This window comes from Notothenia coriiceps, unplaced genomic scaffold (genome assembly GCF_000735185.1).
Source record: "Notothenia coriiceps isolate Sejong01 unplaced genomic scaffold, NC01 NC01_scaffold00008720, whole genome shotgun sequence".
Lineage (NCBI taxonomy): Eukaryota > Metazoa > Chordata > Actinopteri > Perciformes > Nototheniidae > Notothenia > Notothenia coriiceps.
Window position 1 is genome coordinate 4818 of NW_011341421.1, and position 12438 is coordinate 17255.

General features: G+C 39.8%; 1 protein-coding gene across 1 annotated transcript in view; it reads left to right on the forward strand.

Annotated features, from left to right (window-relative positions):
- Nucleotides 1–12438, forward strand: part of LOC104944735 (nesprin-2-like) — a gene marked incomplete at its 5' end in the record, with an annotated part of 31627 nt that overhangs the window by 4492 nt on the left and 14697 nt on the right. Inside the window, 14 exons of the mRNA XM_010770310.1 lie at nucleotides 649–781; nucleotides 1839–2021; nucleotides 2656–2805; nucleotides 3534–3710; nucleotides 4577–4732; nucleotides 4823–4978; nucleotides 6160–6324; nucleotides 6653–6786; nucleotides 7568–7757; nucleotides 9586–9768; nucleotides 9912–10025; nucleotides 10641–10795; nucleotides 11046–11193; nucleotides 11545–11639. Of these exons, the coding sequence (XP_010768612.1) occupies nucleotides 649–781; nucleotides 1839–2021; nucleotides 2656–2805; nucleotides 3534–3710; nucleotides 4577–4732; nucleotides 4823–4978; nucleotides 6160–6324; nucleotides 6653–6786; nucleotides 7568–7757; nucleotides 9586–9768; nucleotides 9912–10025; nucleotides 10641–10795; nucleotides 11046–11193; nucleotides 11545–11639 (2139 nt within the window). The remainder of the gene's footprint in view (nucleotides 1–648; nucleotides 782–1838; nucleotides 2022–2655; nucleotides 2806–3533; nucleotides 3711–4576; nucleotides 4733–4822; nucleotides 4979–6159; nucleotides 6325–6652; nucleotides 6787–7567; nucleotides 7758–9585; nucleotides 9769–9911; nucleotides 10026–10640; nucleotides 10796–11045; nucleotides 11194–11544; nucleotides 11640–12438) is intronic.

Consider the following 12438-nt stretch of genomic DNA (forward strand, 5'->3'; position numbering starts at 1 on the left):
AGGAAGTCAAACCAAGAGTTGCTTTGGCTGTGTAGTATTGCTAACCTAGATGTGTTAGCTTTGCCTGATATGTAACGTTACTGCAGCCTGCCTCTCCGCGGAGGAGGTGCTCTGTAAGGAAGTCTGAAGGAAGGGGCGGATTCTTTTTGGCTGTGTACTTTCAAATTTGAGTGCTCTCGAGCCGGTTTCTGAAACTTACCTACCCCACCTTTAAGGAAATGGTAAAGCTGAGGTAGAAAGTGTCTATGGGAGGCGTTTGAGCCAAAGTCTTCAGCAGTTAGGCCTGTTTTGAGAAGGGACATGCTAAAATTCCAATCCTATGAAATGAAATGAAATGTGTACTTATCTACAGACTTGTGACAACGTTTTGGGGCTACTCCTGCATTAGGTTTTAGATAATTAAAAGGGACATTTATTGGAAAGTTGAGTGAAACACACACTTTGTTCCCACACAAAATGTACCACCTGAAAAACAGACATGGGGGTTGAATTATTATTATTATTATTATCTAGCGAACATCCTCGACTTTCCAACCCCTACAGCCTTTGAATCATTATTGGAGCCATGGCCAATCCATCCTCTTTGTTAAGGAGCCCTCTTGATCTGCCCCACTGGCTGAGCTGTCTTTCTCTCATCCTCCCCCTCAGATTCCAGACTGACTTTGCTGCGGTCAGTGAATGGCTGCTCGGTGCCAACAAACACCAGAAGACCTGGTCCAACCTGGCCGACACCTCAGACCTGAGCCAGGAGTGTGTTCACAACAATCTCATCAAGCTCCTGGTAAGGCTTCCTTACATTTTATACGATAAACAAAGAATAACCCTGGTCAACCTTTTATTGTCCTGCGTGCATAGCTACAGTGTAGTTATGACAATGGAAATCTTAGGTCACAGGCTCCTCCAACAGTGCAACACAATAACACAGATAACATAGTGCAAGTAAATCAAATCAAATCAAATATAATAGAAATTGTGCAGAATAGTCTATATAAAAGTAATTGGAATATTGATATATATAAGTTGCAAACAGAAGAATGTTACGGATGTTCTTTCAAAAGTTCAGGTTTAACAGTCTTAAGTCCTAACAACCTCAGTTCTTTTTGAACATGTTACTTTCTTTAAACAGCACCAAATTGCAGGTGAAACATAGGAAAGAAATATTAAAAATGGGGTTATGTCTATAGCATTGATATTTATACCTGGCTGCTAAATCAATCAATATATATGCCGTTAATAACTGTGTAATTTATACCTGGCTGCTAAACCCTTGTTACTGTTACAAGGTATGTATCTTGCATTTTGTAAATTGTGTAACTTGCTGCTGTTAAATACCGTCAAACTATGTGCAATATGTACTTTATATACAGCCATCTTTAATAACTGTAATATATACCAGGCTGCTAAATCCTAAGAACTGCTACAGGATTTGATTTGTAGATTTGATTTGTTTTTGATCTGTATTTTTGAAAATTATGTAACTTTTTATCTTTTTTTAGCATATTGTTTATTGTTTATTATATTATAACTTAGTACTTTTTTAGCATATTATTGTGTTGTTTGTTTGTTATATTATAACTTAGTACTTTTTTAACGCATTTAAGATATGCAACACTAAGCTGTCTGTGGCTCTTTCCTGCTGTAACGCTGCAAATTTCCCCTCTGTGGGACTAATAAAGGTATTCTGACTCTGAACTATAAACTGTCTTTTTAAATAAAACAACCACACAAATCTGTCTGCGTAAGCATGCACACGTAGTTTCTGATTCAAACACACACAGCAGTCCAAAATGCATCATCCTCACATGATAGACTTCTGACACTGTTTCGCTAACACCCAGGACTTCTCCATGGAGATTGAAGCCGTGTCGGTGCAGAGGGCATCAGCAGCCAGGAGAGCCAATCAGCTGCTCCACCTGAGGGAGGCCGACTGCCCCGGGCTGAGGGCCCAGCTCACACAGCTAGAGGGAAGCTGGAGCCAGCTGACCTCTGACCTCTCCAAGATACAAGACCGGCTGCAGCAGGTACAGGACACAAACATAGTTTTCAACTTGGAGACACTAAGAGTTGCACTGTGTGATTAAAAGTTACTGTTGAATAATTTCCTTTAAAAAAAGAGGCCTTGGTCATGATGACTTTATACCAGGGGCATCCGATGTCTTATTAACTTAACATGACTTTTTTTCACTTAAATTTACCGGCCCTATTTTCATTGAAGTGCTGTTGGTTTTCAGAAATAATTAGGCATGGAGAAATCCCCTCCAGTGAAGGGGAGTATGAAGCCTGTTTAAATCATTTTGGGGTTAAAGGAGGACAGAGAATTTTGGGAGGACTTAAAGAAAGAGTTGAAGGACTTAATCCCCGCTATTTATCACCAGTGAATGGAACCAGATTTTTTATTTCACAATCATTTTGGCACCAGTCCTGCCAAATGTGTCTTGTAGGATGTTTAATTTAATGTCTTACACTTTTGAAATCCCCCTGGAAGAGGAAGAAAATATGTTATCTACAACAGATGGATTTGAACATCAAGATGTCACAAAACAGATTACAGATTTAAATGGAACCGTTTTTGCTGTATAACTAACTACCTAATTAAAAATGTTCAAATATTGATGTATTTAAGTAATACATTCTCTGTTGTCTGGGGTGTTTTAGCGTCTGCTGGCAGCATGGCCGCCGGTGGAGCTGCTCTCTGACCTGGAGGACCGGCTGAAGAAGCTTCAGGCTCAGACGGACCAGGAGAGAGAAACCGTCGCCAAGGCCGAAGACGCTGCTCAGATCACAAAAATCCTGCATCAATACCGGGTAATAATATCTCCTCCGTCCCACTTTGACTTTTTTCTGAGTAGCTCGTCAAGAGCATTTTCATTTGAAGAGATACTTCAATGTCAGTGTTTTAAAGAAAATCTGCAATCTACCAATTTTGGATACATTTGCTTGACATTCGGTCAATTAGCGTCTCAAAAAAACAGGTTTGTTCAACCATAAAGTGAAATCTATTGGGAACTAATAAAGTTTTGTTTTTCAAATTCTATTCTGCAGTTACTTTATGTCGGGTAATAATATCTCCATTTTTGGATACATTTGCTTGACATTCAGTCAATTAGCGTCTCAAAAAAACATATTTTTGTGAAATATATTGGGAATTAATAAAGATTTGTTTTTTTAAATTCTATTCTGCAGTTACTTTATGTCAACAAAATAAATCTACCAACCATATTCATTCATTAAAGCTGGATTTCTACAAAAACTAATTATTTGATTGGGCGTAACTCCTAAAATATTGAAATGACTTGTTAAAATGAATTTACTTTGAAAGGCAATATGAAAACTTAGCACTCAAAGAACATTCAATTAATGAATTCTATTTTAATGTAAGGATGTTTCTGGTAAGACACTAAATGAAAGACCGCTTTGAGAGGAGGATGATACATACTGATATTTCACAGAATGCAAAATCTTATAAAACTAGCAACCTCCTGTTTTTCCTTCTTGTTTGTATTGATTTGTATCTGTGTGATGTTCTGTCTCAGGAGTTAAAGGCAGGCTTGTTGAACGGGCAGCTCCTTCTGGACTTCCTGTGCCAGTCGGGCCCTCCGGTGCTGGGAGTGGACGTCCGGGCTCTCCGCTCCGAACGCACGATGTATGCAGAGAAACTCGGCGCCCTCAGACTGCAGTGGCTGCTCCTTCAGAGAGAGCTGGAGAGCCAGGTCTGTCCTTCAGATATCAAACCTGTAGAAACTGGAATCAAACGATCATACTGCTCTTTAGCTCCGGGTATAATATCTTTGCTAAAACTAGGATGAGCAAAGCAGTTGTATACAAAACAATATAACATAGCACTGTTTCCCATACATTGATTTATATGTCGTAATTTTAATTAGTGAGGTTGGCTGATGATCGGAAGGTTGCGAGTTCAAATCCCGCCTGGAACACCACTACTAGTGTGCCCTTGAGTAAGGCACTTAGCCCTCAGTTACTCCAGGGAGAGTGTCCCTGTAATTGGTCATTGTAAGTTGCTTTGGAATAAGGCGTCTGCTAAATGCCTGAATTGTAAATGATATTTTTGGGAGAATAAACCCCACAGATCCTCAACTCCGGTGTGTCTCACTCATTAACAACGCAACAAGAACGTTGTTACAGTAGCCATGAACTCGCAAGTATTTTCACTTGTCTCCCCACCCCCCCTCAAATAGAATCAAATTCTGTGGGAAACACTGCATAGTTTTATACATTTGGTGAACAGTTGACCGGCTATTATGTGAAATGCTTTGAAAGAGAGTTAATCTTTAAAACAAATGGGGCTCAGATCTGGACTAAGATGTATTTTTCCAGCGACAAAGCCAATGAAAAGTTCTTTGTTATTAAAAAAAACGACTTTATTCTGTCGTCACATATTAGGCTAATGGTTTATAAAACCACTGGAGTCCATGAATCAAACCTTGAACTTAACTCAATTGAGGCCAACAACAAAAAAAGCTTTTACTGTTTGGCTCTCTGAGGTGACATAATCTTTTATGTATGACTTTTATTCCTCGACATGAATCAATCTGTTTGGCTTTGCCCCCCTCTTCAGATTGATGAAGCTGAACAGATGCATCACACTTGTGCAGACAGAGAGAAGCGTCTGCAGCGTCTTCACGGCTGGGTAGAACAGCAGGAAAAAACGCTGAATCGGTGGAAACAGCCCACCAGTCTGACTCTGGCTCGTGAGGCTCTGCTGAAGTGGGAGGTAAAGTACCAGGATGTGAGCAGGTGTGTGTTTGAACTGTCTGTCCTGACACTGTCCTCTGATATCAGACTGCACCTGTTCTACTTCAAGGCTGCTGTGAGCAAAGTGAAGGAGGTGGCTGCAGCTTTGCAGGAGTTGAAAGCTACACGAGTTCACGTTGAAAAAGGAGAGGATCACCCGTGTGATATCTCCTTCTCTGACCGGACGGAGAGGGTTCGTCAAGCGTGTGCAGACCTTAATCAACAGGTACAAATCAATCTGTTACGGCGGTGACTAGGGTTGCCAAATTCCGTGAATTTTGAAAATTGAAGGCTGGCTCTTCCTAGGGAACTTAAATATAGTTGGGGAAAGTATATTTTAGCATAATCTTGACTAAAACAAACACATGCCATTCAAGTACACTTGAATATCACATGCACATACTGTAGCACACTGCTCACTGCATGGCTATTGAGACCACACCCCCTACAGGCACTGTGCATTCCTCCATCACATGCACAGATGATTTCGAGAAGACTGGATCACATTTTGGGACTTTTTGGAGGGAGAAGGGCTCTTTTCATTTAACATGATGAGTGGGGTTGGGGGGGGATGAGTAATATTTAACTCAACATTCCTGTTTTCGTTCTTCAATGAAACAAATAATTGTTCAATAAAATAATAAAAAAATAGTTCTGTTCTACTTCTAAAGTAGAAAAATCTGTTGAAATGTCATGTTTTTTGTTTAATTTTGCATCGAATATTTCCAAAGTTCCCCAGCTTAACTTCCCATGGAAACTTTCCGGAAATGTTCCGCCCCTTTGCAACCCTAGCGGTGACACAGGTTGAAGATTTATTGTCAAGAGAAAGCAGTTAAATGTATTTACCGAGTGATTTAAACTGCATTTTCAGTCAAATATAATATTAAACATTAGGGGGAAAAAGCATAAATCAACTAAATAAAAGACTTGCTGAAACTAACTTGTTGGTTTCCACGTTTCATAGTTTGTTTGGAAAAATTGACACAATGTAGTATGCAGTTTGAATAGGAAATTAACGTTTTCGATACATACAGCTACAATCTGAAAATATGCAAAATGATCTCAAATGAATCATCAATGCAACAACAGAAAGTGATTTACTAAAATGAATTACCACCAACCCTACCTAACTTTCCTATTGAAGACGAGTCCTAAAACTAACCTATGATTTTAGCAAAATTATCATTTTGACCACCATAGCTGTTGGAATATCAGTTAAAGAACCAGAGCCAATGATCTAGCCGGGATACCAGGATGATTTTTTACCAATATTCTTACATATTTTATATTTAGGCAGAAAAGTGCTATTTTTTTTACCCTGGTTTTTAAAAATGTAAAATATAGTTTTCAGCTCTGAAGGATGCTTAATCACCAAACATCATCCTGTCTTCCTCTGTTTCTCTGCAGATGGAGGCTCTGCGGCCGGCCGTACAGCAGAGTGTGGAGCAGTGGAGTTGCTTTGAGAGCGATCTGAGGGAGGTTTCTCTGCAGACCACCAGGGGGCGCTGTGCTCTGCAGCATCAGCCTCTCTTCTCACTGAAGCAGGCAGAGGGACACGTGGACTACCTCCAGGTGAAGAAGCACTGTCAATCATATGTTCCCATAAAAGCTTTACAACTGCCAGAAGAAATCACATTTTATTGGAACAATCGTGACTTTTATTCTGGTAATTGTTGCAGCAGTGCCTTCAAGCAAAGTTTAAAAGGCTTGATGGATTTAAGCTATAATTTAGTAATTGTGCAGAAGGAAAAAAAATGGTCAGCCAGTCGTAACTGTATGAAGTAAAAAGCCTCTCCTGAGAGCTTTGACAGGTTCAGTTAAGTGGACGTCAAGCTCACACTACCAGTCACTTCGATTTTGTACCTGAATGTAGCTGTTAAATAAAAATGTTCATTCACAGCAACTCCAGGAGAAGGCCGGAAAAGGAGAAGAGCTTTGGGCAACTGTGGACAAATCCTATCAAATGCTTGTGAAGACTCTTCATCCTGGAACAACACAGGCGCTGGATGATCAAATGAGAGGAGAGCAAAAACGGTCAGTGGCTTGAAAATAACAAAAACAGATATCTGTGTATCAAACTTAAAGAGGACTAAAGTCGGAAAATCTCTTGCTTTGTCGATTCAGATCATCATTTTTTGTAATAATAGGCAAAACGATAATGCATCGTCACATAGCTGAAAAGAGGGCTGTAGAAAATATAAATATGTTTTCATGTATGCATAATATCTATTACCTATATTATAAGTGCCTTCAAATGTGATCTATGTTACGAGCAGTCAGAGGTACTCAAGCTGCTAGCATGGCATCATATTGAGCTTTTTTGCTAATGTCAATAAAACCGTGTATCAGCGGCCAATCAGACACGTATAGCCTTATTGTATGCAAATAAACATCTTAGAGTTCTGGAGTTCTGGTGTGTTGTGTTCAACTAAGCATGATAGAGTTCAGGGGCCTCATTTATAAAGGGATATACGCTCAAAAAATGGCGTACGGCAGTTTCTACGCAATGTAAAAAAAAAAAACGGGAGAGACGAGAAACTGCGACACCGTTTCTTTGACTATTTATAGGCAAACATGGGCGTTACGTAAAGCCCGCTAAAGCTGCACCGCATTTCGAGTCGGTTGTGATTTATAAAGGGAAACAGGCGTAGGAAAGGCCGTACGCACTTTCCTCGCCGGTACTCAATGTTTGGTGAGTCGGAAAGTGGAGGAAAATATATGGACCTATTTTTCGGATTTCTACTACGTAAGCAACCTTCCCACGTGAATCCTACGCACGGCGTTATTCATGAGGCCCCTGGTGTGTTGTGTTCAGGTGGAGGGCCGTGGTGCAGGAGTTGGAGGATGAACACATGAAGACTGCAGAGACTCTCTCCCTCTGGCAGGAGTTCACTCTCCTCTCTGATCGCTGCTCCTCTCAGCGGCAAACACTGCAGCTTCAGTGGGAGGAGATAAGGAGATCTCCACCTCAGCAGGACACTCAGACAACGCTTCAGTCACTGGAGGTGAGTTTAAATCTGCAGTATTTCATTTCATTTTTATTTGTTACGTTCATGGTATGCACAACTTAATGTATAACAAGTATTTACAAGACATGTCTCTATAACTCAAAATAATTTAATAAATAGAAATAAATGGTCTGTCCTTCATATTTTCTTCTTCACAGCCAGTTCATTCAACAGTAACCTAGGAAAATAAGGGCAACACAAAAAATACTTAGTGCCCACTTGACATTTAACAGAAAGAAACAAAACAACAACACCAATCATCACATGTACAAGGAAAAGTTCAACATCCTCATCTGAGTTCTACTGGAGTAGAAGGAAAGCTGCGCATAATAATAATACAAATAATAAATCTAGCATAGTGTAAGTGCGTGCACCAAAATCCAGTGGTTGTTGATTTTACAGATTGCCTGAACACCCCTGAAGTAATGCTACAGTGTATTATCAAAAAGGTTAAAGCCCTGATCAATATTTTTTTCAATAATTTTTATTTGACATAATTGACTTTTGTTTGATTAAAAACATAACCATACGGTACAGTAAATAAAAACGACTGACATCCACAGGAATCTTTATTCTTAGCATTAAGGGTTTCAACTAGTTTGCTAATAAATGTTTTTTGGTTGGTGGTGCGTGAGTCTGGCTTACATTTTCCTGATAAAGTAAGAGTTTCTTTCACAACAAAATGAAGATGATCAAAGTGTTAGTAGGATGTGCACTTCCATGTTAGCAACACTTACTTGTTTATTTAGGACTCACACATATTTAAAGGTCCCATGTCATGGCCATTTCTACTGATCATAATTCCATTGTTGAGGTATACTAAATATATTGTGCAATTTTCCAAACTCACACTGGTTTCTCATACAGCATCTCTGTATAGTATGTGTGTATTCACTCTGTCCTAAACGGCTTGTTGGAGCTCCTGCCCCCACCTCCCTGTGAGCCCAGTGGCCGTCTGCGAGACAGCAAAACCCAGCCCGAAACACACACACACCCGCAGCCTGGCTGGGAGTTTGTGTGTGTGCCCAGGCTGAGTTCCGGGGTCTCTCGCAAACGTAACGGCTCCGCGGACGTTACGTCACTATTCCCGAAATACGTCACTATGCCCAAGAAGTAAACAATGGAAAAAGAGAAATCCCCAAAGAGGCGTTCTGGGGCAGCATACTGTAGACAGATCTTTCCTGTGTTAGAGTTTTACTCGCTACAGGGTGTACTTTGAGGGTTTGTGACTCAGCAGACAGGTTACATGCAGAAAAACATTCATAACACACAAGGGGACGGGTAATAACCAGAAAAGCATGACATGGGACCTAAGATTTTAAGTAGTTGAATTACAACTAATTTCAGTCATATAGAGCAAAAAAATGATTTGATTATTATTATAATTATTTATTAAATTACTTTTTTGTATACAGATATGAACTCTGATCGACCTTCACATTGTCATTTCATGTTTTTCTCCCACTCATAGAAAGAAACAAACACGATGCACTTTGACCTGTATTGTCCACCTTCTTCATTACATGTTGTTTTGTACATTTTCTCAAAATAATACAAGCTTCAGAGTTTCCATTCATGTCATTTTCCATTTTCTACCCCACTTCAAAATTACTCTCAAGGTGAAGCATTTGAACCATTTGAGGAAAATTCGATTTAATCAGATTTTTCAAGAGGATAAAAAGCTCGACGATGTTTTTTTTTTAAAGATTCATTGATAAACATATTTGGAGAGATGATGGCAGGAAGAACATTTTGAGCACAGTAAATAAACATATGGTTTAAAAAGCAAAGCTCATCTTTTGTTTCTTTCTCACTCTAACATCAGAAGTTGCGAGATGCTGCTGAGGATTTGCAAAGCAGTGTGGGAGATGTGCTTGCTGATTCCAAGCCTCTGATTGGACGTCTGGAGCCTCTGGCCGCACATTTTATCCAATCAGAGACCAGACTGTTGTCACGTGACGTCGTGCTGCTGAGCCAGGCAATGTCAGGAAAGAAGAAAAGTCTTCAGGTGAGGAAGACCGCAGAAATATCATATCATATTAAAAACTATCTATAATCTTGACATTAAAATCACCAAATGTCCAACTGTTGATGTTCAAACATACACATGAGTTTAATATTACCAATATCACACCTCTCTCTTGTGTGCAGGATGATTTGGACCAAAGGGAACTTTTTCGTAATCGCCTGGAGGCCATTGAGAAGCAGACACAGAACACACAACAGAAACTCAAGACAAGCCTTAAAGACCCAGATTCTGTGAAGGTCGGTCACAATCCCTACTGTTTTCCATTATTTGTCTTTCTCACGTACATCAATTCATTAAAAACCTTAACTCTAAAGCAGATGTTTTTTAAACACCAAAGAGTGGTAAGCCTCATCTACATTATACATCATACCTAATTCTAATCTTAACATACAGACATGGTAAACATATATGTAGATTCAGCGTAACTTAGCAAGCATATCGTTATCTCTGATGAGCTTCCAATGCCTACAAATCCATTTAGATATCATAGAAAAAGAGATTTAAGTTTTCTTTCAAATTAAAGTAATGTAGTGGTTTGTATGGTTACTTAGCAAACAGTTAATATGGCGTGATTTCATTAGTGCCAAACAGTTAGGGTTATAGAAATGCGGCTCAAGTGTTAGCCCACAGATAACTAATTGACTCTATGGTCAAATTGTACCAACTGTTTACATTCCCCAAAAAACACATTCTGGGAGCTGTAGTTCCTAAACATAAAAGATTAGTAGGAGTAAAAAAATCCATCGATTTCACATTTTCACTTAGTGTGCCGTTCTCTCATTTTGTTTGGAGGTTGCCCGCAGAGAATTGATTTTGTGTTCTTTTGTTATTTGTATTTCTCGGATGTGCAGCAGGTTCTCCTGGAGCTCAGAGATGTGTTTCCATTACTGGTTGACATCAGGGAGATGAGTGTTTACCTGAGCCTCAGCGACCAGGAGAGGCAGAGAGTGCACACGCTCAGCAGGCTCTGGGCTGAAAGCATGACTCACGCTTCGAACAGGAACAGGTGAGGACATTCAGCTCCAAATGACGCACTGAAGAAAATGCATTAGGTGTTGAATTAATGCGTGTTTTTTCAAAGACACATTTTTTTTTCTTTATAGGAGCCCTTGAAGTGATTTAAGTGATTCTCGCCTTGTGCTGACATTTGAAAAATCATCTGTAGTTTAACAAGATGTAACTGAACACTGAATGTGTCCATTTCAAAAGGAGCTTCCGGTCCATTTGTCCTTTCATTTGTACCTTTTCCCCCCCAGTGAGCTGCAGGCCGTGTGTCAGCGTTCCCAGAGCTTTCAGGAGAAGTGTAAGAACCTGACGTCCCTCAAGAAAAAGCTTGAGGATGAATCACTGTCGAAAGAAACCCAACGTTTCTCCAGCCTCCAAGAAATGCTCACTGTTCATCAGGTACAATTCCCTTTTCAGATTCTCTACATTTCTTTCATTCAGAGATAATAATTAGAATAGTATCAGACCAACTGGGACTCATTTCTTTCTTGTTTTAGGTCAAACATTCAGTCAACACTCAGTACGCTGACTATAGAAGCCCAAACCTTTGTCTAATATGTTACTGTGAGTTTGGCAGAACATTAGAAAGCTTGACTCGCATTTCTTCTAAATAGTGAATCTTATTCTGAGGCATAACGTTTGTCTTAATGACTCTAAAATAATGTAAATGTCTTCAGCTTTTGTTTTATTGTCTGTCTTAGTCAAATAAATAGTCAAATTCACTTTACACCTGTTGTCTCTTTCCCACAGACGCTTGAAGCAGAAACAACGATTGGACACCAGCTGCTTCAGGCTCTTCTCTGTGATGCTGTCGAGTCCATGGAAAAAGAAACAGGACAGAAAAGGTATATAAAGGAACAGTCTTTGAAGATTTGAAATGGCAGTTGTAACACAAAACAATATCTGGTAAACCTAACCAGGCTTAATGAGAGTAATCTTCCTCCTCTCCATAACTTCACCAGTGCCTCTTTTAAAGGTGGGGTAGGTCATTTTGGAGAAACCAGCTCGAGTGCGCTAGAATTTGAAAATGCACAGCTGGAACAAATCTTCCACTTCCTCACAGAGCCCCTCCTCCAACACACACAACGCGCACATGACCAATGAGGGCACGAGATAAGTTTGTGCACAGATGGAAGGCTGACAGGCAGGTAGGCCATCCAGTTACTTTAGCCGGGCCGGCTCAGATGATTGGTCGTGCTTTTTACAGTGCACGGCTTCCACAGATGACATTTTTTTATGTATTTTTTGTCAAAGCACTTCAGATATTCATTGCTATCGGGATGTTAAGAGCATTCCATGGAATATAACAAAAAGTGTATCTCGAGCCGGTTTCTCAAACTTACCTACCCCACCTTTAAGGACTATAATGAGGTTTAGACGTTTAACAAAAGATCACAGCATTCCTCAGCTTCAGGAGTGAGCTTAGTTCAGCAAACTCCTCAGTGTGGTTAGTTGGTCTGGTTCATAAGAACAGCAGGTTTTTTTTACTCCATTTTGGCACCAAAATAGCATCCCTGTAGCTTTTAATTGTCAGTTCTGATTTCTTCCTCCTTCACTCCCTCTTTTTGTCATCAAGGTTCAAGGTTTATCTTACTCTGAATTTAGATAAGAGCCACACGTTTGAAGTACAACAACCAATCAATA